This window comes from Mustela nivalis, assembly GCF_964662115.1.
Source record: "Mustela nivalis genome assembly, chromosome: 3".
In the NCBI taxonomy this organism is placed as follows: domain Eukaryota; kingdom Metazoa; phylum Chordata; class Mammalia; order Carnivora; family Mustelidae; genus Mustela; species Mustela nivalis.
This window is the reverse complement of record NC_139022.1, coordinates 38539767-38567729: the sequence shown is the minus strand read 5'-3', so window position 1 is coordinate 38567729 and position 27963 is coordinate 38539767. Positions and strand designations below refer to the sequence as shown.

The following is a 27963-nucleotide window of genomic DNA, read 5'->3' as shown; positions in this document are numbered from 1 at the left end:
GCTCACTAGACAGTCTTATTTTTTAAATTGATATGCTTTTACTTCTGAGTTAAAGATTTAAAAAAGATGAACCATTTTTGTCATTGTGGATGCAAATATTAAAGGAATGTATGTGGTACATGAATGTGTTATTTGAAAACTTTGAAGTATGTTTGGAGGAACTTAGTTATGTGAACTACTTTTTAAACTCTTTGTAAAATCTAAATACCAATTAAAAGTTCATAATTAAAATTTATCCTCCTATGATATAAAATAAACAATGAATTTTAAATTGGACGTAGTTTTAAGAAAAGAATACAAAACCCTTAATTTTTATAGTGATTACATTTTTTTTTTAGATTTTTAATTAACATATAATATATTATTTGTTTCAGGGGTACAGGTCTGTGATTCATCAGTCTTATATAATCCCCAGTGTTCATTACAACATACACCCTTCCCAATGTCCATCACCCAGCTGATTACATGTTACTGTGATCTCAGGGTCCTGGGATCAAGTCCCGCGTCGGGCTCTCTACTCAGCGGGGAGCCTGCTTCCTCCTCTCTCTCTCTGTCTGCCTCTCTGCCTACTTGTGATCTCTCTCTGTCAAATAAATAAATAAAATCTTTGAAAAAAAAAAGAAAAGAAAAGAAAAGAAAAAAAATAGTATTTTATTTTGGATTTTTGTGGTTAAATATATTATTAAAAGTAATTTTACCTTTTTCATTTTGCTTTTTAAAATGTGACTATTGGAAAATTTAACATTACATATGTAGGTTGGAGTATATTTTCATTAGATAGCCCTGAGCTAGATCATTTTGTTATCTTGTCTGTAGGAAGTTTTGTGAGTGTTTTCTGGATGCTTGAGGTTAAGAGAGGTTTGAGTTAAGGGCGGTTTTGTCTTAATTCAGTCACTGGTAATTTCTTGATAATCCTGGTTGCATCAGCTACTCTCTTAGTAATATATTTTATTATTAATAAATAATGGACTTTCTTCATTAAGTATGAATACTGTGATCCAGTGAATCTTACTGGGTTGCTAGCATATGTGGAAGTATGTACTAACATGAAGAATTTATGTTTGTACATACTAATTACTGTAACTTCCAGTGAATCATATTAGGGTACTGATGGTGTTTAAGCCTCCAATTGCTTGCATTCTTTCAGAGGAGTACATTATTCAGAGATGTTTTGCATAGCCACAGTTAAGAGTTGGCTGAGAGGCAGTATATGCACTGTAGACTTTCTTGCAACAGCTGTCACAGTTGGCAAAGGTAATGCTGGAGAAGTACTGCATTAAATTGGCCCAGTGGACATAATTAATTCAGAGAAAGAAGAGTTGTTTGCATAGCAGGCATGCTTGGCATAGTTTGGCAGCTGGTATGATTATGTGCCTCAATTATAGGGCATGGTGGGTAAAACCGCCTCTGTTTATGAAGTGGTGTGGATTGTGTAGTGGGAACAGATGGCTAAAAAATACTTGACCTTCTAGTACCTTGCCATCCTAATAATGAAAATAAATTTTTTTGAAAATTTTTATAAATTTGGAAAGCATCCTGAATACAAATGAAGAATTGTGCCAAATTTAGTCAGAAGAAAAAAGGCATATTTTAAAATCTCTTTCATATAGCAGTTACTAATCTCATTATTGATACAAATTGTTACACAAATGTATAAGAATTTCTGATTCTGTAGAATTTCACATTTAGCCCTCTGTGTATTTTTGCTCTATTCATTTACCTCCTTAATAATGAACTATGCACATTTTAAAAACTACTTCCCACCTGTGCATTTATTTGACTTCTGAATTAGAGAGAGTAAATAGGCCACAAAACTTGTGAAATGAGGCTTTTGTACTTTGGTGACTTGCTTTGATTTATATCCTCAGGACTGCATTCTGTCTACCAATTTTCAAAGATATATAGAAATTTAAATGAATTAATTCAAAAATATAAGAACTTTAGAATTTACAAAATGTAAATTACTGAAGAATTATACAAGACTATCTGCTTAAAACTTTATTGTATGTAGTGCAATGAAATGTGTAGGAGGACAGGCCCTAAGGCATAATATATGCGACCCCAGGTCCTGATGTCACATTGTCTGGCTTTATATCAGGCTCTCTAAGTTCCTTGCTGTCTGACATGGCAAGTTACTTCTCTGCTCTTAGATTCCTCATCTGGAAACTGGAAGTAATGATAACATTTATTTGTTAGATGGTTGTGAGATTTAATTAACATTAAGATGCAAAGCATTTAGCATAGCTCCTAGCTTTTAGTGAGTACCTGCCAAAGAGTATTTTATTGTGTATGTACATAATGAAATTTAATTCCTTTTCTTGAATAACTGGGACCTGACTATTTTAATCATTTTTTCTTAATTAATCAATTGTACTTTACATGGTGTTATTACTAAATAGGAACAAAATGAGATACCTATTCCTGATCTCAAATTTCAGTAGAAAGCTGAATAAGATACTTCATTCTTTTCTGAAAAACTGTGTTTTCTAAGGGATACATGTTAATCTTCAAAAGCAGTGACTTAATCACTTTCTTGCATCACGGTAATTAAATAATTGTTAAAAAGACTATATCATCATTTTTTTAGAATGTAATTTTTAGTAAAAATAATATATTGATATGGCTACAAATTCAAAAGATATGGAAGAGCATACGTTGAAAAGTCTTCCTCTCACTTCTATGCACTCTTTACCCAGTTCCCTTTCCCAGAAGTAACAAGTTTATCAGGATTCTTACGTATTCTTCCAGATTTATTTTCTTGATGTACAGCTAAATACATATATTCCCCCTTTCTTAGATATGTGGTAAATGCTTGCTGCTGTGTTCCTTGCCTTATTCATTTGGCAATGTATTTTAGGCAATATTCTGTATCTGTCTTTCTGTTCATTTTTTCCCTTAATTTTTCAGCAATAGCTTTGTAGAGATCCTGTGTTGGTTTCTTTTTGTTTGTTTGTTTTTGTTTTTGTTTACCCATATTTATATGAAGTGAATTTTTCTTGGTCTGTTATTTGCAGAAAGCACCTGTGAGGGAAGGGCCAGAGTCCTGGGAGGAATTTTCTTTGTTATTTTGGGTTTGTCCAAGATTTCACTGAAAGTGCATTTACAGAAGAACCAGTGGTCTTGGACTGATATCAAAGTTCAAAACTTCTGCACTTGGAAAGTCACTGTTAAGAGAAGGAAAAGACATGCCACAGAGTGAGAAAATGTTTGCACAGAATATATTTGAGAAAGAACTTGTATTTGGCATATATAAAGACCTCTAAAACTGAATAATAAAAAAAGCAAACATCTCAATTACAAAATGGGCACGAGTTTTAAACACTTTACCAAAAAGATAGCTGAATGGCAAATATGCACATGAAAAGATGCTTAACCTCATCAGTCACTAGAAAAATGCAAATAAAACCAAAATGAGGTACTGGGATACACCTATTAGAATGGCTAAAATTCTACACCATGTTTGGCAAAGCTTAGAGTCATTGAGACTCATGCAGTCCTACTGGCACCAACTACAAAATGATGTACCCACTTTGTAAAAATAGTGTGTCAGTTTCTTAAAAAACTGAAAGCTACATCTAATATATAATCTAGCCGTTCTACTCCTAGGTATTTACCCATGAGAAATGAAAATAAATGCCCGCATAAAAATTATATATGAAAGTTCATAGTAGCTTTATTAATAATAGCCCCAAACTAGGAGCAACGCAGATGTCTGTCAACAGGTGCATGGATAAACTAAGTGTGGCATATCCATCTCATGGAAAACTCACTCACTGTAAAAAGCAGTAAAACTACCGTAGTCATTGCTACCTGGATGAATCTGAAATTATTCTGAGTGAAAGAAGGCAGATAGATATGAGGACATACTATATGATTCCATTTACATAACATTTTAGGAAATTAAGATTGAATGTATACTGTCATAAAGGAGACCCTTGCAAACCTGGATGGGACAGATGGAGTCAGGAGTCAGGAAGGGACAAGAAGAGATTGCAAAGGCTTGAGAGGGTCATGGTTATTAGTTCATAATCTCGATGGTGGTGATGGTTTCACGTATATATACATATATACATATGTCAAAGGTTTTAAAATTGTATAATTTAAATACATGTAATTTATTCTCTGTCAATTTAACCTCAAAGAACAACAACAACAAAATAAGTGAAATGGTGAAAAGTCCACATTGCTAGAGTTATCAGCATTACAGTCCCAGAGCTCAAAATTCTTGCCAGGTGTGCCCAGGTGCAGATGATCCTGTCAAGAGAGTCACATTACAGTGTGTCCAAGTTCAGCCATTCCCCTTGGGGCCCAGCCCTTTATATAGAAAGGGCTAGAGCGGTATACTGTTGTGGGTGTGTGCAGGCCGGGTGTGCTCCATCTATCTCAGCGTTGAGCAGTATGTACTGTGATGGTATAGATCTGTACACTTGGATGTGAACACAGTCTTACTTGATCGTCCTCAGCCTTCCTGGAGAGTCAGAACCTGGTCCACACACATGGCTGAACTTAGTGCCAGGTACCCAGGACAAGAGTCAAATTAATAGGAACTCTCTGTGAATCATTTAAACAGGTCCCTAGATCAGCTTTATTAAGGTTCATGCCTGCATCTCATATTCTCACAGAAACTTTTAGATCACATGTTGTCACAAATTTTAAGTTAAAGAGCTACCTAGGAGGTTGAGTAAATGGCAGATCCAGGACTTGAAAGCCCTTGTTTTTCCCACCCTACCATGAAGCCATTCCAACCTGTCTGAAGAAGTTTTTGCTGATAACAGCATTTTCAAATTGGTCTTCCCTAACTTTTTCCTTTTGGAGGGACATTCAGAATAGATCACCACTTTTTAAAAATATATAAACACTATATTTTTTCTATTGTTAATTTGTATTTTTTGATTAATATTAACTTCTTCCCTAAATTTTCACCCTTACGAAAGATTAGAATCAGGAAATGATTATATTTTCTTATTGATATTATGCTAAAAAATTTAAGTCTAGTAATTATTCTACTTCTAAAAATCCTCAGCTAGCTTTTTTTTTTTACATTTCTTATTACCTTTTAAAAAATTATTACTCCTTTTTACCCTGATGCCTTTTATTCCAGGGATTTATTCACCCCATAACTGGAATCCTTTATCTAGCTTTTCTAAGTTGAACTTTTTATTTTATTTTTTATTTTTAATACAGCAGATTCACATACAGTAGTAAGAAATAATTAAGAGAAACATACATCTTTTTACATCTTGTAATTTTAGTATAAGCTGAAAATAGCTAAAATAATATTGGATAGATACAGAACTTATAATACACAGTGTCATCTCTTGCCTCTAGCCCTTTGAACTCTGTGTCCACTAATAATAGATTGTATTCCCCTGACTTCTGTGTGAATTTTCTCACCTCACAGTTTTACACATTTCCTGTGTCTAGAAGCCACATCCCCAATACATTCCTCTAATTAACGTATATTTGTCCTATAGGTCCTACTTTCAGCTCTTTTTTCTCTAATTGACTCATTTGACATGTGTCTGCAAGATGAGGCTTTTTGTCCAGGTATTTCCATAGCAACCTGCAGTGAGGTCCACAAGTTCTCCTGTCCCTGGGACCTGGTGCATGCTATCATAATTGCCCATTTATTTGTCCGTGTTTTCCTACCCTGCATGATAATCGAAGAGTGTATTGCCTGGTGTTCCACTCTTGTATTCCCAATAACTGTTAACTCCTTAAGGGCATGTCCTTCTGTTGCCTAATGTCCAGAATGGTGTCTGTTGTGTACAGGAGCTGAGTAGATATTAAAGGTTGGATGAAAAATAATGGAGCAGAGCTGCATAGACAAGGATATTTTAGTTGAATAGTTATTTCACTGGATAAACACAGTCTATATAATAAAGCAGAAGCTAGACTAGAATGTGTAGTGGTGGCTGTTTGGGTCTGGTGTAGTAGGGAAACCTTAGTTTTTAAAAGGTTATTTTAGGGGCTCCTGGGTGGCTTAGTTGGTTAAGTGTCTGACTCTTGATTTCGGCTCAGGTCATGATCTCTAGGTTGTGGGATTGCGCCCCACTCGAGGCCGCACACTGGGTGGGGAGCCTTCTTAAGATTCTCTCTCTCGCTTCTGCTCTCCCTCTGCCCCTTCCCCGATTTGCATTCTCTCTCTCTCTCTCTCTCAGAAATAAATAAATAAAAGGCTATTTTAACTGCCCAGAGAAATGATATAGAAAGTGTTAGAGGAGATTTGAAGAAATAAATTTTTCTGAAACGAAGAACCTACCCGCATGATTTTATAAAACTTTCAATTGCTTAGAGATGAGTGGTGAGATATTTTAAGAACCAAGCTCCTTTCATTTAGCTAAATTAATAGAGTGCCCTTTTAGATAAAGTAACAGAGTGCCTTACACGACAATAAATTTAAATATGTATTTGATGGTTTTGTATGAGTATGCTAATAATTTAGTTCTACTTTAATTACACCGAGCTCATGTAAGAAGGAACTGTTTTCTAGTGTTATTGGTGTTCCTAGACATTGATTTCCGAAAAAGGGTAGGAGAGTAATAGTATGACACATAATTAATATTTGTAGACCTCCTCTTAAGGACAACAGCATACCTATTTTATATTATTTCTTGAAATAGCCAAAAAGAATGAAGAAACTAATATTTTTCTGGTTCTGTGAGTGAGTTTTTGAAATGTATGCAAAAGGAACTTCATGTCAGATATGTATATAAATATGCAATTCTATTAGTGCAGTTACAGGTGTACATTTCTCTAAAATTCTAGAACTTCTGGAAAAATTTTATTGACAGTATTCTAGATCTGGCAAAAAGGAAATGGAGCATGTTTATTAGTTTTTGTGTTTCTCTTTGCCTGTTCCTTTCTTTTTTTTTTTTTTTTAAGATTTTATTTATTTATTTGTAAGAGAGAGAGAGTGAGAGCGAGCACAGGCAGACAGAGTGGAAGGCAGAGTCAGAGGGAGAAGCAGGCTCCCTGCGGAGCAAGGAGCCCAATGTGGGACTCAATCCCAGGACGCTGGGACCATGACCTGAGCTGAAGGCAGCTGCTTAACCAACTGAGCCACCCAGGCGTCCGCCTGTTCCTTTCTTATTGGGTAACTGCAAAGGTGTATTTACAGAAAAAGAACCCTTACAAATTAAAAAAATCTGATACCTAATCTTGAACTATACTATTTGCTCTCTTCTACTCATTAGGTACAAAGCTACAAATATTTGTCAAACTCAGCACCAGCATCTTCAAGTGTCATTTTTGTCACAATTCGTCACAATTAAAACTCATTTAAACCCATTAAACAATAGCTTCCCATTCCCCTTCTCCCTCATCACTAGGCAACCCCCATTCTGCCTTCTGTCTCCGTGAATTTGACTACTGTAAGTATCTCATATAAGTAGAATCATACGGTATCTGTTTATTTTTCTGTCTCTTTCCTGTGAAAAGCTTTTGAAGAAGTTTTATCCTCTAAGACCAGTAGTGTTAGATTTTCCTTCATTTTCTAAAAGAAATATTGAAGTTCTGGAAAAATATGAGTTTCAACTAATACTGGTAGTCATTAGAAAGAAATAGTATTTTCAAATTGGTAATAATTTGTCATTTTTTATATAAGAACTCTCAGAAACTCAAATTTCATTCTTTCAAGTAAACAATGAAGATTTAAAAAATAGATCACAGTGTTTTGAGTCATTGGAATATGTGGTAAAAAGGGAAGCAAATAGAGCTTTTCTTTCATATTCTTGTAAAATTCATGTCATTTAATATTTAACTAGTTGTTCTTTCTATGTACCTTTGAACATATGAGAAACAAACGGTAGTTTGCATGTTTAATGTTTTGCTGCAGACATAAAGTGATTATTCCAAAGAATATGTATACTAGAATGCATTCGAAATCTAATATATAACATTGAAACTAAAACTATGAGAATAATTCTCTTGCACAGTTCCTAAGGAGGTAATATGATCATATCATTTGCATGTAATATGTTTTGATGATGGCATGTGAGCTTTAAGGTGATTGAAATGATTTTCAGTATGCTGTTGTAAGCCATATAAAAGTACTAAGAATCATTCTTGTTTTTAGTTTTTAAGGAAAACCCTCAAACGAAATACCTACTTAAAATAGGGAGCCTAAGGTTTTGGTTCATATGGAAGTTTAACTGTGACTTTTGTTGGTTATTTTAGTGTCCAGCAGTTTTAGACTAGCCTATGTGAGAAAAGACCATGACATGTGTGTGAAGAATGCTACTTTTTTTTAATGTTGCAGAGACCTAACTGGAGCATTTTGTTTTTAAATTATGAGTACTCTGAATGAAGTGTAGTGCCGTTTGAATGCATTGTAGTACATGATTATTTGCTAGTAGTGTGAGTTTGTAGATGTCTAAAATCCCAGCAGATATATGCAAATTGAAATAATATGTGGATGGAAAAAAAACTGACATACATTTTAAAAGAGGAAATAAGGAAAAATAATAACAATTTAATTGTGTCTAGAATGCAATGAAAAAACCCATTCCATTTGAAAATTAGGCAGCATGCTTTAATGAGATTTTTAAAAATTCCAAAGAGAATTCCAACTGTTACCATTTGATTAAGATAAATGTTTCTGAGCTCATTAATTTTTAACACAGGTTGTTTCTGATGTTGGGGAATCTAAAATTCTGTTTGTTATAAGACATGTCCTAATTTTAAAAAAGATATTAAATATGGGAGGAAATGTGTGTCTAAGATTCAGTGGAATACACAATTATTGTTCACAAGCAGAAGAAGGTAAAAGAACTTGTCCACAGTTATAAAAAGCGATTAACACTCTGGATGTGAATTAATTTCTAGTCTGGGTTTAGAATTCTTTCTTTTAACCAGTAAAATATAGGGCCCCACTTGTAGACATGTTTGTATCTCAGTGATAAGATAAACAAAAGTGACAACCAGACCCCCTGCTTCATGGCATTCCACTGAATAAATGTAGTGTGGTTTATATAATTGTTTCCCCATAGCTTTATATTTAGTTTGTGTCCAGCTCTAGTAAACATCCTAATGCTCTAGTAAACATCCTAATGCCTTGTGTACATGAGTATTTATCTGTGGTAGGTAACTAGACGTGAAATGGCCAGGTCAAAGAGTATTCGAGGTCTAAAATCCGATGGGAGCTCTAAAGTTGCCTTGCATGGCTGTGCTGATAAGTTGGAGGATCTGTTTTTCCACTTCCACTGAAATGGTGATTGAATCCTACCTAAACTGACTGTGGAAAATAATTTCCTAGTGTTTTCATTTGCATTTCCTTATTTCCTTTGGAGAGTGAGAATCATTTATCATTATTATTATTGTCATTATTAGTTTTAAAAGAGGGGAGTCCTTGGGATTTAGGTTGTAGACAGTAATGGCTCTGTTGCCTAGGGATCAGGCTATGGAGGAGGGTTCTAATATGGGTGGGAGTAGCCTAGACTCATCAGCATTGATGAATTATCCTGAAGATTGCCCTAAATCTAGGTCTCACTGATCTTTTTGTGGTTACTTCTAGTTTGGTCCTCGTGGATCTGCAGTAGTTTTCTCCAGCAGTTCCGGGATGGGTTGACTTCATTTCTGTCAGTCAGCCCATTCACTTTTTAGCTAATGTCTGTTTTAGCAATTTCTCATCAACTGATATTTTCTTGGTCTTTAAAAAATTGTGCGAAGATTCTTTAGAATTCCAGAATTTTTTTTTCTTGCACAATTGAAACTCTGTACCCATTAAACAATAGCTTCCCATTCCCCTTCTCCCTCATCACTAGGCAGCCCCCATTCTGCCTTCTGTCTCCGTGAATTTGACTACTGTAAGTATCTCATATACCTAGAATCATAAGGTATCTGTCTTTTTGTGACTGGCTTATTTTACTTAGCATAATGTCTCCAGGTTTCATCCATGGTATAGCATATTCTGTGTTGTAGCATCGATGTTTTTGCTTTTCCTTCCTTTATAAGGCTAAATAGTATCCCATTATTTATCTACCACATTTTGTTTATCTGTTGATGGACATGGGTTATTTCTACCTTTTGGCTATTGTGAATAATGCTGCTGTGAACATGAGTACACAGATAGTTTTTCAAAACCTGCTTTCAGTTCTTTTGGGTGTATATACACAAATGGAATTGGTAGATAGGATAGTGTTAAAACTTATACATGGAATTATAGTCCTCAGATGCAATCTTTACAAAGTTGTGAATGTAAAAACATTGCTACGTCCCTTTCCATGGAATAGGTTCTGTACCATACAAAGTGAAAATCATTTTGCATTTTCTTACCATCTTCTGAATAGAACTTTATAATTAAAATATATTTTAATATATTTTATATGTTTAATATATCTTAACATATTTAAAATATATTCAAAGGTTGCACATGGACAGATTCAGTCAAGTATTTTTCCCACTTTTAATCATGCTAGTATAAAATCTTTAATTTAGCCAAAGAACTGAAATGTATTTGTGTTTTCCTAAGTTTTCTTTACTATATTTCCTTTACTATGTTTCCAAACTGCATACACACACACACACACACACACTCACTCACCACTACACATCTACACACGTTCGCGAAAGTATTTTTTATAAGCCAGTGTCTTTGATTTTTAACTAAACTGGAAAAAGCTGTTAATTTTGAATATGCTCAGAGCATGTAATTTGTGACCTAAGTGTGGAGAAAAATCTGTATCTGTCTGTCTGTGAAGATTCAAATACTTGTAAATTCTGATCCTTGGCAATAAGCAAGTCTGTATTTTATTAATCCAAAACTATTTACCTACTTTCTTCGTAAATTTACCTACTTTCTTTTTAAGGTTTGTGGTAATATTTATTTCCTCTAACTGGTGATGTTTTCCTCCTGACTTGAAATATTTAAGACCCCCTTTTAATAATGTTGAAAAATTAGCTGAAACATCATGTTAGATTTGAGTATTTTTGTTTTAGTATTAATTTTCTTTTTAAGAGAAGGAGTGTGTGCAGGCAAGGGGAGGAGGGGGAAGGATAGAAGAAGGGATAGAAGCAGGGGAAGAGAGAAAATCCTAAGCAGGCTCCTTGCCCAGTGCAGAGCCTGAAGCTGGGGTCTACCTTGAAACCCTCAGAGGATCACCTGAGCCAAGATCAAGAGTCAGATGCTTAATTGACTGAGCCACCCAGGCACCCCTACTGTTAATATTTTAAACTAACATTTATGGAGCTCTTTGTGTTTTTGCTAAATGTATAATTAATTTTTTTGCATAAAGAAATTCTTCATTGACCCTCTGTCTTTTTGCCTATTTTTATAGCACAATTCATTTTGAAGATGTGCTTCATCATTTTATACAGTTGATAGTTATTATAGGCTGTAGAATTATCCCTAAGCTATATTGTAAGTAGGAAAAAAGCCCCCCCAAACAAATTAAAGAACCGTGTATCTAGTGTAATACCATATATGTAAGAATGGAGGTGGGTGAGGGATAGACCATATGAAAGCGAGCATCTGTGCATTTGCTTTACACACAGAGTATCTCAGGAAGCATTGTCAAAATAAATACAAAGTTAACATTAAAGGAAAGCCAATACAAGGTAAACAATCTTCAGCTTCAGAGAACAGTGCCAGTAGATAGATTTAGTTTTTGACATTGAAGTAGTTCATTTTCCTTCTGAATTTTTAAAGTTTTATAGCATGACAGCATATGTAATGACACTTAAAAAAATTCTGTGGCTTTTTTTAGTCTTACTTCTTTCACTGATTTTATGTCATCCTTTTTTAAACCTCTTTTTGGAAACAATTTACAGAAAATTTACAAAGAAATTGTGGAGAATTCCTGTATACCCTTCATCCAGCTTTCCCTAACTTTAATGTCTTACATAACCTGGTGCATTTGTCAAAACTAATGAAATAATACTGCTATAGTATTATTAACCACAGTACAGACATTTTTCACATATCATCAGTTTCTCCCCCCATGCCCTTTTTCCATTCCAGGATCCAGCCTAGCTCGCCACGTTTCAATCTTTGACACTTTTGTAGCCACTGGCTTTCATGGTCACAGGTAATTCAATTCATTGGTAGTTTTTGTTTTTGTGAGATTGACTCTTTTGAAAAGTCCTGGTCAAGCATGCTCGGTTTGGGGTTATCTGATGTCTTCTCAGAGTTATAGCATCATTATGGATTTTGATACCACAATAAAGGTGGAGTACCTTTCTGTTTTATATCAGGGCATACTTGTCAGTGAGTGATGGTGTTAACCTAGATGACTTGCTTATTTATTGTGGTGTCTGCCATCTTTCTCACCTGTCAAGTCACTCTTTTTCCATTTCTTTTTTTTTTAAATTTTATTTATTTATTTGACAGTGAGAGAGGCAAACACAAGCAGGGGGAATGGGAGAGGGAGAAGCAGGTTCTCCGCTGAGCAGGTATCCCGATGTGGGACTCCATCCCAATATGCTGCGATCATGACCTGAACCAAAGGCAGATGCTTAAGGGCTGAGCCACCCAGGTGCCCCTCTTTCCATTTCTGTTGCCTGCTCATTGGAAGTGAATCACTAAGTGCAGTTTAGGTTCAAGGGGAGGGAAATTAAGCTCTGCCTCCCGGAAAGAATATCTAAATACATTATTTGGTATATTCTGTAGGATGGTATCTACAGGTCTTCCCTTCTCTCTCATTTTGTTGTTATGTTTGTTGTTTTGTTGCTCACAGTGTTTCAGCTTTGGCCATTACAAGTTCTTTCTTGTTAGTTCTTATGTCTTTTGACATGACTCATTCCCTCTTTATTTCCTCTCTGTCTTTTCTTAGGCACTTCCTTACTTTCTGTCACTAGAAGGTACTTTCCTTCCCCAGTCCTAAAATTTCTCTAGCTCAGCCCTTTCTCCTAGGATCCCTGGCTCTTGCTGTTGATAAATTATATTAAGGAACCATGCCATGGTCTATAGGTATGCTTGCTGCAACTGGGGTGTCGGTTTTCTGGGCCCTCTCAGTTAACAGCCCCAGAAAAGATACCTATGTATAGTAATTCATGTCTATGCACTTCTCTCATTATTTCTGTATGTAGCTGTCTGCATGTGTATTAAAGCAGATGAGTTCATAGCGCTGTCTCCAACTCTAATCCGTACCATGAGATTAATTCCTGCCTTTTCCCCTTACTCATATATAAATTCTTTCTCTGACCTTGAGAAGCCTGGATCCCATTATCTACATTTCATTTATTTGTTCAAAAATTACATAGGTCGAATAGTTTCATGATTATTGACTCTTTTCCTCATAAGAAATACATTTACCAACCAGAATACTATGTTTCTGTGCAGTTCTTTTTTGTCTTTAACCTAATGGTATCAAGTTAAAATACCATTTTCCAAAGTTACTTTGGTCAGCTCCATCTTTTCCATCATCCTCAGGGAGATTATTTTACATCGCTGCTAATCATTAATTTTTAAAATTATGGATGCTGTATAAAATAATGATGTTTAGGGCACCTGGGTGGCACAGTGGGTTAAGCTGCTGCGTTCAGCTTGGGTCATGATCTCAGGGTCCTGGGATTGAGCCCCGCATCGGGCTCTCTGCTCAGCAGGGAGCCTGCTTCCCTCTCCCTCTCTCTCTGCCTGCCTCTCTGCCTACTTGTGATCTCTGTTCAAATAAATACTTTTTTTTTTTAAACCTTTTAAAAAATAATGATGTATGGTTTGTTAATCTGAAATATGGGCAGAAAAGTAGATAAGAAACCTTTTGTCACTCTTTTTTTTTTAAGATTTTATTTATTTATTTGACAGAAAGAAAGAGATCACAAGTTGGCAGAGAGGCAGGCGTGGGGTGGGGGAAGCAGGCTCCCCGCTGAGCAGAGAGCCTGATATGGGACTTGATTCCAGGACCCTGAGACCATGACTTGAGCTGAAGATAGAGGCTTAAACCACGGAGCCACCCAGGGACACCCTTTTGTTGCTCTTATTTCAAATACTATTTTAACATGGATCCATTGTAAGATTTCCAGGAAGTATGGATACTTGTTTTGTTTTTCTGAGTAATTATTTTAAAAATGGAATTATTTTCTCATTCATAACACATCTTACACATTTAGAAGTCCAGATGTAACCAAAAGTCTAAAAGATATTACCAATTAATAATTATTTTTTCAAAAATAGGAAAACAGTATTACTCTCAGATGGAGTTATTATTTGCTAGACTTTAGAGAACCTTAAGGATGAAGAAATCTGTGCTGTTTATTTGTCCACTTCACCTTGTTTAGACCTTACTAGCCTCTTGTGAGTGATGGAGTGTAATAGCTGAGGACTGAGGGCAAGGCAGATGAGTTAGGAGAATAATGAAGAAAGACACTGTTCCATTTGTACGTGTTTTTAATTAATGGGAAGTTGTTTCCCAGTTCAGCTAGGTAATTTGTTTACCATCATTGTTCTATAGTTTTGAACATCTCCCAGTTTTCCTGTTAAGGATTTATTTAAAAAATGAATGAAATGTCAGGAAGTCACAGGAGTCGTGATTTCACCAATCTCTTATCCAAATTCACATGAGTTTTTTCCTGTTTTTGTGTTCATGCACAGTAGCCTCGTCAAAAGCAAATAAAAATTTGGACATAAAATGTAAACTCTGGTATATCATTGAATGCAGCACTGCTATGGGAAGCAGTTCTTCTCTTTTCTTGAAATTGAGCACTTTTAGTTAAGTTCTTTTTCTGTCGTGCTAAATTGTAAGCAAATCCCCTTGCTGGGGTTACATTTTAATATTTACTGAGTGGTTTTCAAGGGGTCCAGATTCCTTGGCCTTTTCTTACTTTTTATAGTAAGTCCCATAACAGAGACAAAATATATCTGGAGTCATGTAGTATTTTATGATTCTGAGCACTTCTGAAGAGCTCTGCTATCGTATAATTTTTTTTCATAACTGTCACTAAGTATCCCAGTATAGAAACCACTTCTTTATTTTTCTTAAGTGTTAGGCATTTTTGTGTCAGTTGGTGAGTTCCTATTCCAGGGTTCTTTCCTCAGTGGTGAGAAAAAAGTATAGAAAAAATTATAAGGCAAGGCTCCTGTCTGTCCTGGGAAGGGGCTGTGACTGGTTGGCTTGTCTGCTTGTTTGCTTGTACATCTATTTATAAAGCAGAAATTATATTCAACATTTTTTAGGTACCAGGTCCTTTGTTAGGCATCATAAACACAAGATGAGGAGAGAGCAAGTTATCTTTTCTTAAGGAGCACAGCTGAGTTGGAAGAGACAAGTACATAAATATAATTACAGTGCAGTGCTCCAAGAACAATGGTAGTAGGTATTTTGGGAGAAGAAGAATATGTATTCCAGCAGGGGAAATAATGATGGAATGTTTTTTCTAGGAGTGATGTTACCCACCTAAAGAAGGTATCAGGAGTTACCCAGGGGAAGAGCGGCAGGCGGAAGGACATTGCTAGGAAGAGAGGAAAGTGGGGATAGAGTGTCAGAGAAGAGAAAGAGCCTTGTGCATTATAAGGAACCACAGGCAGATCAGGGTCCTTGGAAAATGAGGTACACATAACAAAATGGCAAGAAAAGATGCCAGAGATTAGGATAGGGCCTGGATTGGGGAGGACTTTTTAATGCCATTTGGGGATTAATGCCTGGCGCTATATACTGGAAAGATCCTTTCCATTGTTTATAGTGTTGAAATACACATAACAGCATTTACTATCTTAACCGTTTTAAGTATATGTTTTTAGGGTGTTCGACCTTTTTTTTTTTTTAAGATTTTATTTATTTATTTGACAGACAGAGATCACAAGTAGGCAGAGAGGCAGGAAAAGAGAGAGAGGGGAAAGCAGGCTCCCTGCCAAGCAGAGAGCCAGAAGTGGGGCTCGACCCCAGGACCCCGAGATCACAACCCGAGCCAAAGGCAGAGGCTTAACCCAAGGTGTCTTAAAAATTTTTAAATTTCTCTATTTTACTTGCAGCTTTAATCAACTTTCTGACTTTTAAAATTACAAATTGCTCAACATAGATGCACAACTTTCAACATTAGCAGCATTAATAATATTAACTCTTTCCACTTATAAAGTATTTCACATTTCACAGAATGCTTTGCCAGACTCATTTTCATTTGATCTTATGACTCTAGCAGGCACAACAGATGAAGGACAGTGAGAAGTTTTATGGCTTAGCCAGAGTCACGAAGATGTACTTAGGGATCCTAGGATTAGAGCTGCTTATTCCCAACCTTCTATTTCACTTGGATATCTTTCAAAAAACATTTACAAATTTATTATTTCAAGATGATATCAAGTTGTGAGCATGCTAAGAGGTATAGGATAGCCTGTCTTCATGGTGCAACAGGCAAGTAGTAAATCGAGATTCCTCTAGTAGTGTGAGGTTCAGAATGAGGTCATTTTTAATAATGATCACCTTTGTTCCACTGGTTCCTTCTCCTGCCTATTAGTGTCTGACCACAGTCACCAGCAAATCATTCACCATTGGTGGTAGCTGAAAATCTCTGATTGGTATCCTACATGAGCTCCCCAAATAGTTTGATCAGCTACCCATAATTATTCCCTTATAATTCTCAAGTTCTATTTCTGGATCAAGCTTGTGCCATTTTTTCCTTTTAGATATATTTGTATAAATCTCTCTTTCTCTCTATTTTTTCCCCTTCAGAGATCTCTAAGTCTCCTATATACATATATTTCTGTTGGGACTTTCCAAAATTTTCTTTTAATTAAAAAAGGGCATATATCGACTTTTCTTCATTTGTAAAATGCATAATAAAGTTCTCAGCCTCATTGGAGTGAAGGTAAAGGATATAGGGGAGCTTTTTAAACTGATACACTAAGTAGAAGAAAGAAGAAATACAAAATACCCACAATGAAAAATTATTTTATACCCAATAGATTGATACACATTTCAAAATATCTGATAATTTCAAATGTTGGTGATGATATGGAGCAAATGGAACTTTTATTCTCTGCTGAAGGGTGTATAAAGTAGACCTACTTTGGAGCACATTTGTCATTGTTTAATGCAGAAAGTATAAACCAACACTTTGTTATCAGCTTTACTCCTACATGTGTACCCTGGGGAAGGCTTCTATACTAGGACACATGGATTTTTATTATTTTTTATAATAGCAAATAACTTTTTTTTTTTTTTAGCAAATAGCTTTAAATAACTCTTATGTTTCAGTGAATACATAAATTGTGACAGATCTGCAAACAGGGTTGCTGTCAGACAGAAAGGAGAGTGAGAGAATGACAGCTGTAGGAATCAATATGGATGAATCCCTGAATTAGAATATTCTTTTTTTTTTAAATTTTATTTATTTATTTGACAGACAGAGATCACAAGTAGGCAGAAAGGCAGGCAGAGAGAGAGGAGGAAGCAGGCTCCCTGCTGAGCAAGAGCCCAATGTGGGGCTTGTTCCCAGGGTCCTGGGATCATGAACGGAGCCTAAGGCAGAGGCTTTAACCCACTGGGCCACCCAGGCTCCCCTGAATTAGAATATTCTTTTTTTTTTTTAAAGATTTATTTATTTATTTATTTATTTGACAGAGAGAGAGAGAGAGATCACAAGTAGGCAGAGAGGCAGGCAGAGAGAGAGAGAGAGGAGGAAGCAGGCTCCCTGCTGAGCAGAGAGCCCAATGCAGGACTCGATCCCAGGACCCTGAGATCATGGTGGCTCAGTGAATTAGAATATTCTTAAAAAGACAAGTCATAGAAGAAAGATTACCTTTTCTATAAAGCTTGAAAGTAGGCAAAGTTGAGAAATGTCTTATTTAGGATGCCTAAAAAGAAGAGAATGATAAAAAATTTAGAGTGCTGGAGGTCAAGTTGGTTAGGAGAACTTCTGCTCTTTTACTGTGAACATTTTTAAGTGAGATGGTTGTGTGGATTTTTCTCTGTATCCATCAGTCTGTCTGTCTGTATTTCGGTGACTGTGTGGAGCATACTGAGAGCAGGGAGGGTCCTGGGACTGTCAGTCATTTCGGTTTTACTATGTTTCTTAAAGATTAATTAGAAGATCCAGGGATATTAATTTAAGTCTTATACTTCATAACTCAAATATTATTTCCTCTTACAGATATTAAAAATTTCATAATTATATATTAAAATTAAGATGTTGGAAGAATAAATACTATATAGTAAATAGTCATTGTCTCTGGGTAGTGAAATTACAAGGTACCTTCACTTTTTTTTATTATGCATTTCTAAATCTCATGTCTATTATAATGAACATGTTATTTTTTATATTTAGAAAAGACATTGATGATTACAGAAAGTAAGCCCAAATGCAAAATTTTTCTGATGTGTTGCTAATAAACATTGTGAGCTTGAGTTACATGCTATCCTATTAAACTCTAATGTCAGACTAAATACTAAAGATACTTGTTATTGAAAGTCATTAGACCTAGTATTTTCTTTTCAGACTTTCAGTTAAGCATCATCATCTTTCATCAGAATTTTAATGCATCCAAATTTGGGTTAGTGTTTTCTATACTGGTATAATGTATAGCTAAATTTAGGACTAATGATGACTTTTGAGTACTCAAAAGACTACTAATATATGCTCTGTTGTTACAGATAGAGTACTTTAGTATCCACTGCTATGTAGTGTTATTAAACAATTCCAAAAACCACTCACACTGAGTAAAAGTTTAAGTTGTACAACAGAAGTTTGCATGATGCTTTTTCACTATTAGAATTTTTAAAAATAACCTATATGTAAACCTGGTGATTCACAGACCTGTACCCCTGGGGATAAAAATATATGTTTATAAAAAATAAAAAATTAATTAAAAAAAATAACCTATAACCAAATGAAAATGTGTTACTTTGAAAAGTTAGGGTAAAGAATATAAACATTGTAATTTTAAAGGAGTAGAATTTAAATTCTGTGGCTATTTATGGTAGAATAAATATATGTGAGTGTGCGTGCATATATATGTGATTAGACAAATACAACAGTTGTAGAAAAAGTTTTTCTGACATCTATTTTCCTTCTTTGATTATACAATTAAAAAATTACGTGACATTTATTCCCTTTAGAATTTTTTTCTCCAAATGAGTGTTCTGAAAATGTCACTTTGAATTAAAGCAAATTGTTTAGAAGAGATAATTTATTTATGTTCTTGATGTAGATTTCAATAACATGCTGAGTTTACTCTGGTTGAATTTTTCCTTTATCCCAAAAGGGGATAAAATTATTTAGATTTAGATTTTAGATCCCTGAAATTATTTAGATTTTGCATTATAGAAAATGATATTAGAATGCATAGAATAAAAGAAAGTGATCCTTTTAATATTCCAAGAAGATTGGATAAGCACTACACATTTTATAACTAAAACAGTTCATACTTGGTTCATAAAATCTAAGCACTTTTTAGAGATTTCTCAGCTTAAATGGAGGTGTATTCCTTTTTTTTTTTTTTTTTTTTTTTTTTTTACAGTAAGAACACTTGGCTGGATTTCTAGTTCTTGTAGGATTTATGTGTCATCAGTAGGCTCTCCTTGCCTTATAAACTTACTAAATTCCCTCAAAAGAGATAAACTATGATTAATAGTATTTGCTTCCCAAGTCCAGCTTTCCTATGTAAAAATTAATAAGTTAATAATTGGCTAAAGTAGTTGTTCATCAACTTCATAAGTTTAAATCAGACACAAATCCCTAATCTCTTTATATGGATCTTTATTGTCTATTTCTCATTTCCACATCTGCTTCACTAGTAAACTCACAAACCCTCCTTAATCTATGCATTCACTTCTGGGTTTGAATAGACAGCTATACCTTGTATTTTTTCCTAATGATGGTGATCAGTGTTCTTAATTCACCCCTATTTATTAAATATTAGCCACTGGGATGGGCGCAGTTCTTGACATTAAAATACAGTGGTAAGTCAAGTAGACAGTCCATATCCTAATGGAGCTTCCATTGTGGGTAAACAAATAGCAGCTGGGATCAGTAAATAATTGCAAATTAAAGTATTAAATTCTGTGGAAGAGTGCTTTAAAATAGGGGTTTGATTGAAGCTGGAGATTCCTGAAGACCTCTCTAGCATTTGAGAAGTGAAGGACAAGTAGCAGGTAGGCAAGCAAAGAGAAGGGTAAAGAAGTTTCCGTACTTGGTCTGGGTGGTAATTAGTGACAGAGGTGGGAGAGGGTAGTGTTGATGACATGGGTGATTTATAGCCCATGTGAAGGATTTTACTTGTGGCCAGCTAAGGATTTTAATTGGAGTAATAATGTGTTTTGCTTGTTTATTTAAAGAATCGCTTACTTGACCGTCTATACATAGAGAATGACTTACAGGAAGACTAAAGTGGAAGCAAGGTGTCCAGATTGCCATCTGCAGAGATTCGATCTAGAAATGATGGTGACTCGGAAGTGAGTGCTATCATTGGAGAGAAGGTTATTTAAAAATTAGAAGTCGTGCTAGCAGTGGCACAGACTTTGTGTGTCTGCGTCCCTGGCTTAAAATGTTGACCTTGTCTAGTAGAAAAAGAACTAATTACTATAGATGGAGTTGGGTTCTAGATATTGCCATAAATTAAATATACACAGACAGCCTTTATATGGATTAAGGAAGTGATGGGAATCTTAATAAGATAATAGTAAGTTAAACTACAAGAGAAGCTTTCATTAAGCATATGGTGAAAAACAACATAGTAAACCACAATTTGTTAAAATATTGCATATCATCATAGCGATACATTTTTTGTAACTAATGCTTTCCACAAAGACATGTGGAATTGACATGCCATTGTTTTGATTAACCATCTAATAAAATTTTCTCTTAAACCACTTGATAAGATGAATGATGGGCTTTGGGAAAATTCAGTTTTAATTTGGAATCAGAATTCTTTTCTTACTGAATAGTAATGAAATCCCTGTTTGATAAGAATACTCTACTTCCTATTCTTTTCCCCTATTCTTCTCATTCTCCCTAGCAGTTACCATGGTTCCACCACTTTTTGGGGTGGGGATTCTTCAGCTTTATACATGTCTCTAAACATGAATTCATTTGTCAAACTCAGTATCTAACACTTACAGACATATTTTTCAAACTACAATGTTGATAGAATGATGCCATTTTGTCTTGATACTATATCATTAATGACTATCACATAGTGTCCGGATTGTGTTGGGATGGATTCATTGAAGAAATATGAGTTCACTTTTTGGATTTCACTAGCTCTCTGAAATAGTCTAAGAGACTTTATTAACAGAACAAGTATAGGCATCATGGCACATCTCAGGATGTTGACGACACTTGCATGGACAGCAGTCTTCATAAAATTAAATTCCACAGGGCCACACACTAGACGCAGATTGTATTCCTCTCTAGCACTTTTTTCAGCTCTCAGACAGGATAGTTATTGCCTATTTGAGTTTCAAAAACTTATTTATCAATCGGCAGGTCTTTATATCCCTAGCACTCTGTTAGGCTGAGAGGAAGATAGTGATTCAGGGTCACCATTTGCCTGCTTATCGGTCTTTAAATAAAAGTGAAATAGTAATATGTCTCTGTGTGTATCTATTTGATATTGCCTCTGCAACTTTTTCCACTTTGCCTGTTCAGTGAAGAATGGAAATATACGTGAGGTTTAATCTGGGCTTTCACAGTATTTACTCAAGTGATGGGAGATAATGGGAATCCAAGAATTTTAGAACTTGACTCTAAGAGAGAGATTTGAATCAATTATTTTATTTATTAGGGAAGTGAGACCCTGAAAAGTAAGTAACCTACCTGAGGTCGCACAGCTAATTACTAACAGCTATTCTCTGTTTTCTAGTTTGATTTTAGTGTTTTGTACAGCAGAGAAGACTTCTAATAATAAGGGAGGAGCATTTATTGAACTAATGCTTATTGTGAGAATTTTTAATAACATGTTTTATTTTCAAATGTTCATAAAACATGTTTACAGGCAAGAAATACTTAATGCTCATAAAACCACCATTTAAATCAAGAAATAGATTTAAGGTGTTATTGGCACCTGAGAAGATGTGGTCCCCCATTCTACCACATGTCACTACCTTCTTTCTTACCTCCAGAAGTAACAGTATCATGACCTCTATTATAATTACTTCTTTGTTTCATATTTATATATATATATATGTATGTATTCCTAAATGTTATAGTTTTGCCTAATTTTTTAACTGTTTAGAAGCCAAACCATATGATGTATGCTTTCTTGTATATTGTCTTTCTTCACTATTATATATTTAAGACTCATCGGTGTTATTGTTCATACCCATACTTTGCTCATTTTCGTTGCTGTACAAAATCCCATTATGTGGATATATTACTGTGTGTTCTGTTGTTGGTAGACATTGGGGTTGTTTTCAGCTTGGAGCTGTTATGATCAGAGCTGCTGTGAATGTTCTTGTGCACAGGGCATGATGCATGTATGTGAGAATCCCACCCAGTATATACCTAGAAATGAACTAGATGGATCATGGCTTAAGCATAATTTCAATTTTACTAGATTGAACCAAATTGTTATAAAGTGATTGTAACTGTTTATGCTCCCACCAGCAATGTATGGCTGTTGATCTAACATTTGGTAATTTCAGTGTTCTAAATTTTTTGCCCATCTGATGAGTGTGTAGTAGCTTCTCATTTTGTTTTAATTCTTGTGTTTATTTATGTGGTTTAACACACTTTTATTATATTTATTGGCCATTAGGTCTTCTCTTTGTTGAATTGTGTAATAACATCTCTTAGCCATTTTTCTTTCAGCTTTTTGACTTTTTCTTATTGGTTTCTAGGAGTTCTTATGTATTCTGGATATGAGCCATTTGGCAGTTGTATATATTGCAAATATATTGTCCTTTCTCTCTTTTTATACTGTGTCTTGGTAAATGGAATTTTATATTTTAATGTCGTTGGATTTCTCCATCCTTCTTTTTCATGGTTAGTGGATTTTTTTTGTGCTACAACATTCATTCTTACCTCTCCCTCATATTCTCTTATGTTCTTCTAAAAGTTTGCAGTTTCATCTTTTACATTTGTATTTAATCTACCTGTAATTGATTTTTCTGTTTGGTGTGAGCTATGAATCTAATTTCATTTTTTTCTCCCATATGGCTGCCTGGATTATTGCACATATATTGTCCCAGCGCCATTCACTGAAGATGCCAGAATAAAACTCACTGTGCTGGGGTGCCCCCTCTGTCATCTATCACCTGTGTACCTATGTGAGAATCTTGGTCTAGGCTTTCTAGTTCTTTTCCATTTTTTTATACATCTCTGTGCCCCCTCCACCCTGTTAATTAATGTTGCTTTACATTCGGTTTTACTGATAGAGCAAGTTCTTCTACTCTGTTCTTCCAGCTTATCTTCGTTCTTTCCCCCCTTGCATTAACGTATACTTTCAGAATCAACTTTATGAAATCATACTTTATGAAAAACCTCTTCAGATTTCTACTGAGATTCCATTCGCTCGTAAGTCAGATTTTGAGAATTAATCTCTCAAGTATTTAGTTTTCCATCCTGTGAATGCTGTGTATGTCTCCTTTTAGTTAGTTTTTGCCATGTTGCTCAATAAAATATAGACTGTAATTGAGACAGTGTTTTATAGATATTTAAAATTCTACATATTTGGTCCAGTGGTACACAAAAAGCTAAATAATTAGTTATAAATATACCCAGGTCTTAGAAGTTCTGATATTCTGCAACCCGTCATTTCTTACTATTTAGGTATCTTGTACTCTGTATTATTCACAGGAACATAGCGACCTGTTGTTAACAAACTCTTTTTTATGTCTGTCTGCACTGTAATAAAGTCAATTAAACATCACACATGAGTCACACACACATGAAGAGGTAAAGGAAGATGAGAAAATAGCAGAAAGCATTAGGCAGATAAAACAATCTTGCAAGTTCATGCAAGAAATGAACATTTTTTCTTTTAAAAAGTGATTTTCAAACATCTTTATAAATTATTGGTTTTTTATTTATATAGTATTGTGTGGGAATGTTTTAAAGAAATATCTAAAGATATGGGTACAATATCTAATTATTTTGCTGATGATGGCACTTTTAATGATGGTCAGATCACATACTTCAAAGTTGAAAGAGTAAAAACCAAGTTGTTTTGTTTTTTTTTTTAAACAGGATTCTTATTAGGAATATTTTATTTACATGGCAAAATGACTTGTTCTTTAACAGCATTCAGCGAAATCTCTCTTTTCTTCTTCTTCTTTCTTCTGTGTCTAAGACTGCTTTTTCTTTATCTACTTCCTAGCTTTTCTTCTTCCATCCTGTAGAAGTTGACTTCTGGCTCTGTCCTAACTCACAACTCATTCTACACCCTTGGCCAGGCTGTTCATCTGGCTGTATTGCGGTAAATGGGAGAGCTTCAGGCCTATTCATTCAAGTATGGAGAAAGCATTGTGACTCACCACCACATCAGTAAAACCATCCTCCTCACCCTCTTGGCCTGTAGGGACTGCTTACTGTAGGGTGACGTTGCTAAACACTTTGTAGAGACTAGCTCCTTAAAGCACAGGCGTCCCCTGAGGTTGTTAAAGTTTCAGGCTCTGAGAGTTGGAAAAACTTGTCAGAGGTCATACAGCTATTATGTAGATTTAAATTTAGGTGTGTCTAAATCCCCATCTCATGCTTTTAGTTGTGCCTTCCACCCTGCAATTCATACACACTATTTTAATTCGAAGTTACAGATGAAATAAATGTTTTTAATCAGTAAAATGCACCATTTCGATCACTAAATTTTAAAATGTACGTCTTGTGTGACAAACCAACTTATGAAGTAATAGTCTAATATGTGCTTTATTTCACACCTCAGCTAATTTATGACTCATTTTTCTTTTTTTTTTTTTTAAGATTTTATTTATTTATTTGACAGAGAGAAATCACAAGTAGGCAGAGAGGCAGGAAGAGAGAGACGAGAAGCAGGCTCCCTGCTGAGCAGAGAGCCCGATGCAGGGCTCAATCCTAGGACCCTGAGATCATGACCTGAGCCAAAGGCAGAGGCCCAACCCACTGAGCCACCCAGGCACCCCTGTGACTCATTTTTCTATAGCCATTTATGAAGCTGTGATGGCTTTTGAAATGGATAGAACTGCTAATTGTTAAATGAAGTTTATCTTTGGTGAAAAATGTTTGACTAGCAAGGTATTTTAAAATTGATTATTGTTTTCTCCCTCCGGCTTCTGTTCCCTCTCTTGCTATGTCTCTCTCTGTCAAATAAATAAATAAAATCTTTAAAAAAAAATTGATTATTGTTTAAGTAAGACAAGTTCGTCAGTTTCTCACATCCTGAGTAAGTTTCTAATGTAAGTTTCTTGATAAAGGATATAAACTGATAGAAACCGGATATGAAAGAATGCATATCTGTAAGTGTATTTAAGTTGGACATTTTGAGTTTCAGTGGATTATCACAAAAGTTAATTTCTATAGCATGTGTTCAGCAGAGACTTGTCTTTAGTAACTGTTGTTGGAAAAAATAGATAGTGACATTCTTTCCTGGCATTGCTGTGTAGCATAAAATTCTATTAATTTACTAAAATCACTCTAAAATTATCTCCAATTATCTTTTTTTTTAAGTTTTTTTTTTTTTTAATTTATTTGTCAGAGAGAGCATAAGCCAGAGGAGTGGCAGGCTGAGGGAGAAGCAGGCTCCCTGCTGAGCAAGGAGCCTGATGCAGTGCTCCATCCCAGGACCCTGAGATCATGACCTGGGCTGAAGGCAGACGCTTAACCGACTGAGCCACCCCGGTGTCCCCATCACCAATAATCTTAACGAATTTTTTGTTTTCATGCCCCCACTAATTTTTTTTGAAGAAGATGCTTAACATTTCAAATAAAATTTTGTTTTACTTAATTATGAGAGATTATTATATTTCAGTATTGTTTTAAACTTTAGGATAATTCTGTGAATTCAGAAATTTTAAAAGAATAATCATGCCTAAGAATAAGGAGATCTAAAGATTACTTCCAACTCTATGGTTCCATTAATCTTTGTGTTTTACTTTGCTTCTGGATATATTTACATACACACAGTTTCCAGTGACTTCAGGTATGACTAAACTGGGAGTTTTGTGAAAGAGAGTAGTAGATTAAATATTTTTATTAACAAGATGAACCAGTCATCAGATATTTGGCTAAATATTTCACTCAAGAGAATTTTAATTTTTTATCATTATTTAGAGTTGCTTAAAATTGAAGTTTCTAAGGGCTTAATTTTTAGGCTTATAGATTGTGTATTTGCATTTTTTAACCTTAAAGTTTTTGCATTTTGAAGAATCAGCACAGAACTTTATTTCTCATTTTGATGTATAACAAAGTGCTACAATTTAAGCTACATCTGTTATACAGTGTTGTTTAGTTTTGTTTTGTTTTGTTTGTAATTTTGGAAATAGGTTTTCCCATAGAATTTCTGTTGTGCAATAATGTTTCTCAGGCCAGCCGAGAAAAAAAAAATAACTTGAACAATCATCTATTTAGGAAATAGCACTAATATTACCATTTCATCTGTAGCTAATGCCCATTTCAGTTTTATTTTCATCAAATTTTCTGAGTTTCAATATTAGTCCTGGAATTCAATGAGCACTGGGTATTTTATGCAGCTAATGAATTATTGAACACTACATCTGAAACTAATGATGTACTATATGTTGGATAATTGAATTTAAATTTTTAAAAAAGTAAAGAATTTTGCAGGCTTCAGAGTGTGGCAGGGTTGGAACAAGGCACGGACGCTGATATTTATGAGTAACTTTCATGCTTGTATAGAAGACTCTTCCTTTTATATCATTATTTTCAAACCATGATCAGAAGAACCCTAAAGTTCTTGAGAGGTGCCTCAGTCTTGCTTTCCACAGGAATAGCTTTGTTTTTATTTTTTTCATGTGTTGAGGTTTGCCTTAACCTTTAATTATTAGCTTGGTGATGGAGTTCGGCTCTTGAATAGGACTTTAAGGGCTCATGTGTCTGCTCCACCATGCCTGATTTTAGAACCTTGAGTTAGTTCCTACACCCTCTGTGCTTTTGTTTTGTGCTCAGGACAATGGAGATCATAACAGGACTGACTTCATAGGCTTTCTGTGAGTATGGAAAGTGACAATACGTGCATATTATCTAGAAGGGCACTTACTGTCCAGTGAGTGCATGAAAGTTTGAACATAAGTGGCTAAGTCTGTGTTAGAACTGGCAACTGTCTGATGCCAAAGTTAAACTCTTACCACTATTAAATCACACTGTTGAATTAAGCCGAGGGAATGAAAGGAATGAAGGGGATTGAAAGATTGAGGCGAGGAGAAAAGATTCAGTGCCTCTCCCTCAGAGGTTCGCTTGCAATGCAGGCTCAGATGATGAATCTTGCTTGTGGAAGGTCATGGAAGAAAGGCTGCTGAAGCAAGGAGGGATTGTTTTGTGTGTCCTCCAGTGGTGAAGACTTCAGGCTGCTACTGAAAGGGAGTTTATTTTGGCCTCTTCTAGACTAGAGTTGTTTCAGGAAACAACTGTAAAGTAGACTGCTTTTCCTAGAAACCTGTAACAAGGAGACTGGTCAAGTGCTTAGAAAGTATTGTGATTCTTAATAATTGAAAAACACAATACTTTTATATAGTAATGAAACTAGGCTTAAAATGCCTGAGTACAGGGGCACCTGGGTGGCTCAGTGGGTTAAAGCCTCTGCCTTCAGCTCAGGTCATGATCCCAGGGTCCTGGGATTGAGCCCAGCATCGGGCTCTCTGCTCAGCAGGGAGCCTGCTTCCCCCCCACCCCCCCCACCCCCCGCCTGCCTCTCTGCCTGCTTGGAATGAATAAATAAAATGAATAAATAAAATAATAAATAATTTTAATTAATAATTAAATCATTATTAAATTAAATTAATAATTAAATAATTATTTATTGATAATAAATAATTAATTATTTTAATAAATAAAATCTTTAAGAAAAAAAATGCCTGAGTACAGATAACAAGTAGTCACAATCAAATTATAAAAATATAACATTTGTGTGGCCTGGAGGTACGAATTAAAATTTTAATTTTGGGGGTG

General features: G+C 35.1%; 1 protein-coding gene across 4 annotated transcripts in view; it reads left to right on the top strand.

Moving 5' to 3' along the window:
• DTWD2 (DTW domain containing 2) overlaps window positions 1-27963 on the top strand; it is a 254048-nt gene that overhangs the window by 60291 nt on the left and 165794 nt on the right. The window contains exon 6 of one of the 4 annotated variants that reach the window (XM_082724139.1): window positions 375-937. The exons of the other annotated variants lie outside the window; for them this stretch is intronic. Coding sequence (XP_082580265.1) covers window positions 375-598 — 224 coding nt within the window. The 3' untranslated portion in view covers window positions 599-937. Of the gene's footprint in view, window positions 1-374; window positions 938-27963 lie in introns of those variants that run through there. 4 annotated transcript variants of the gene reach the window in all.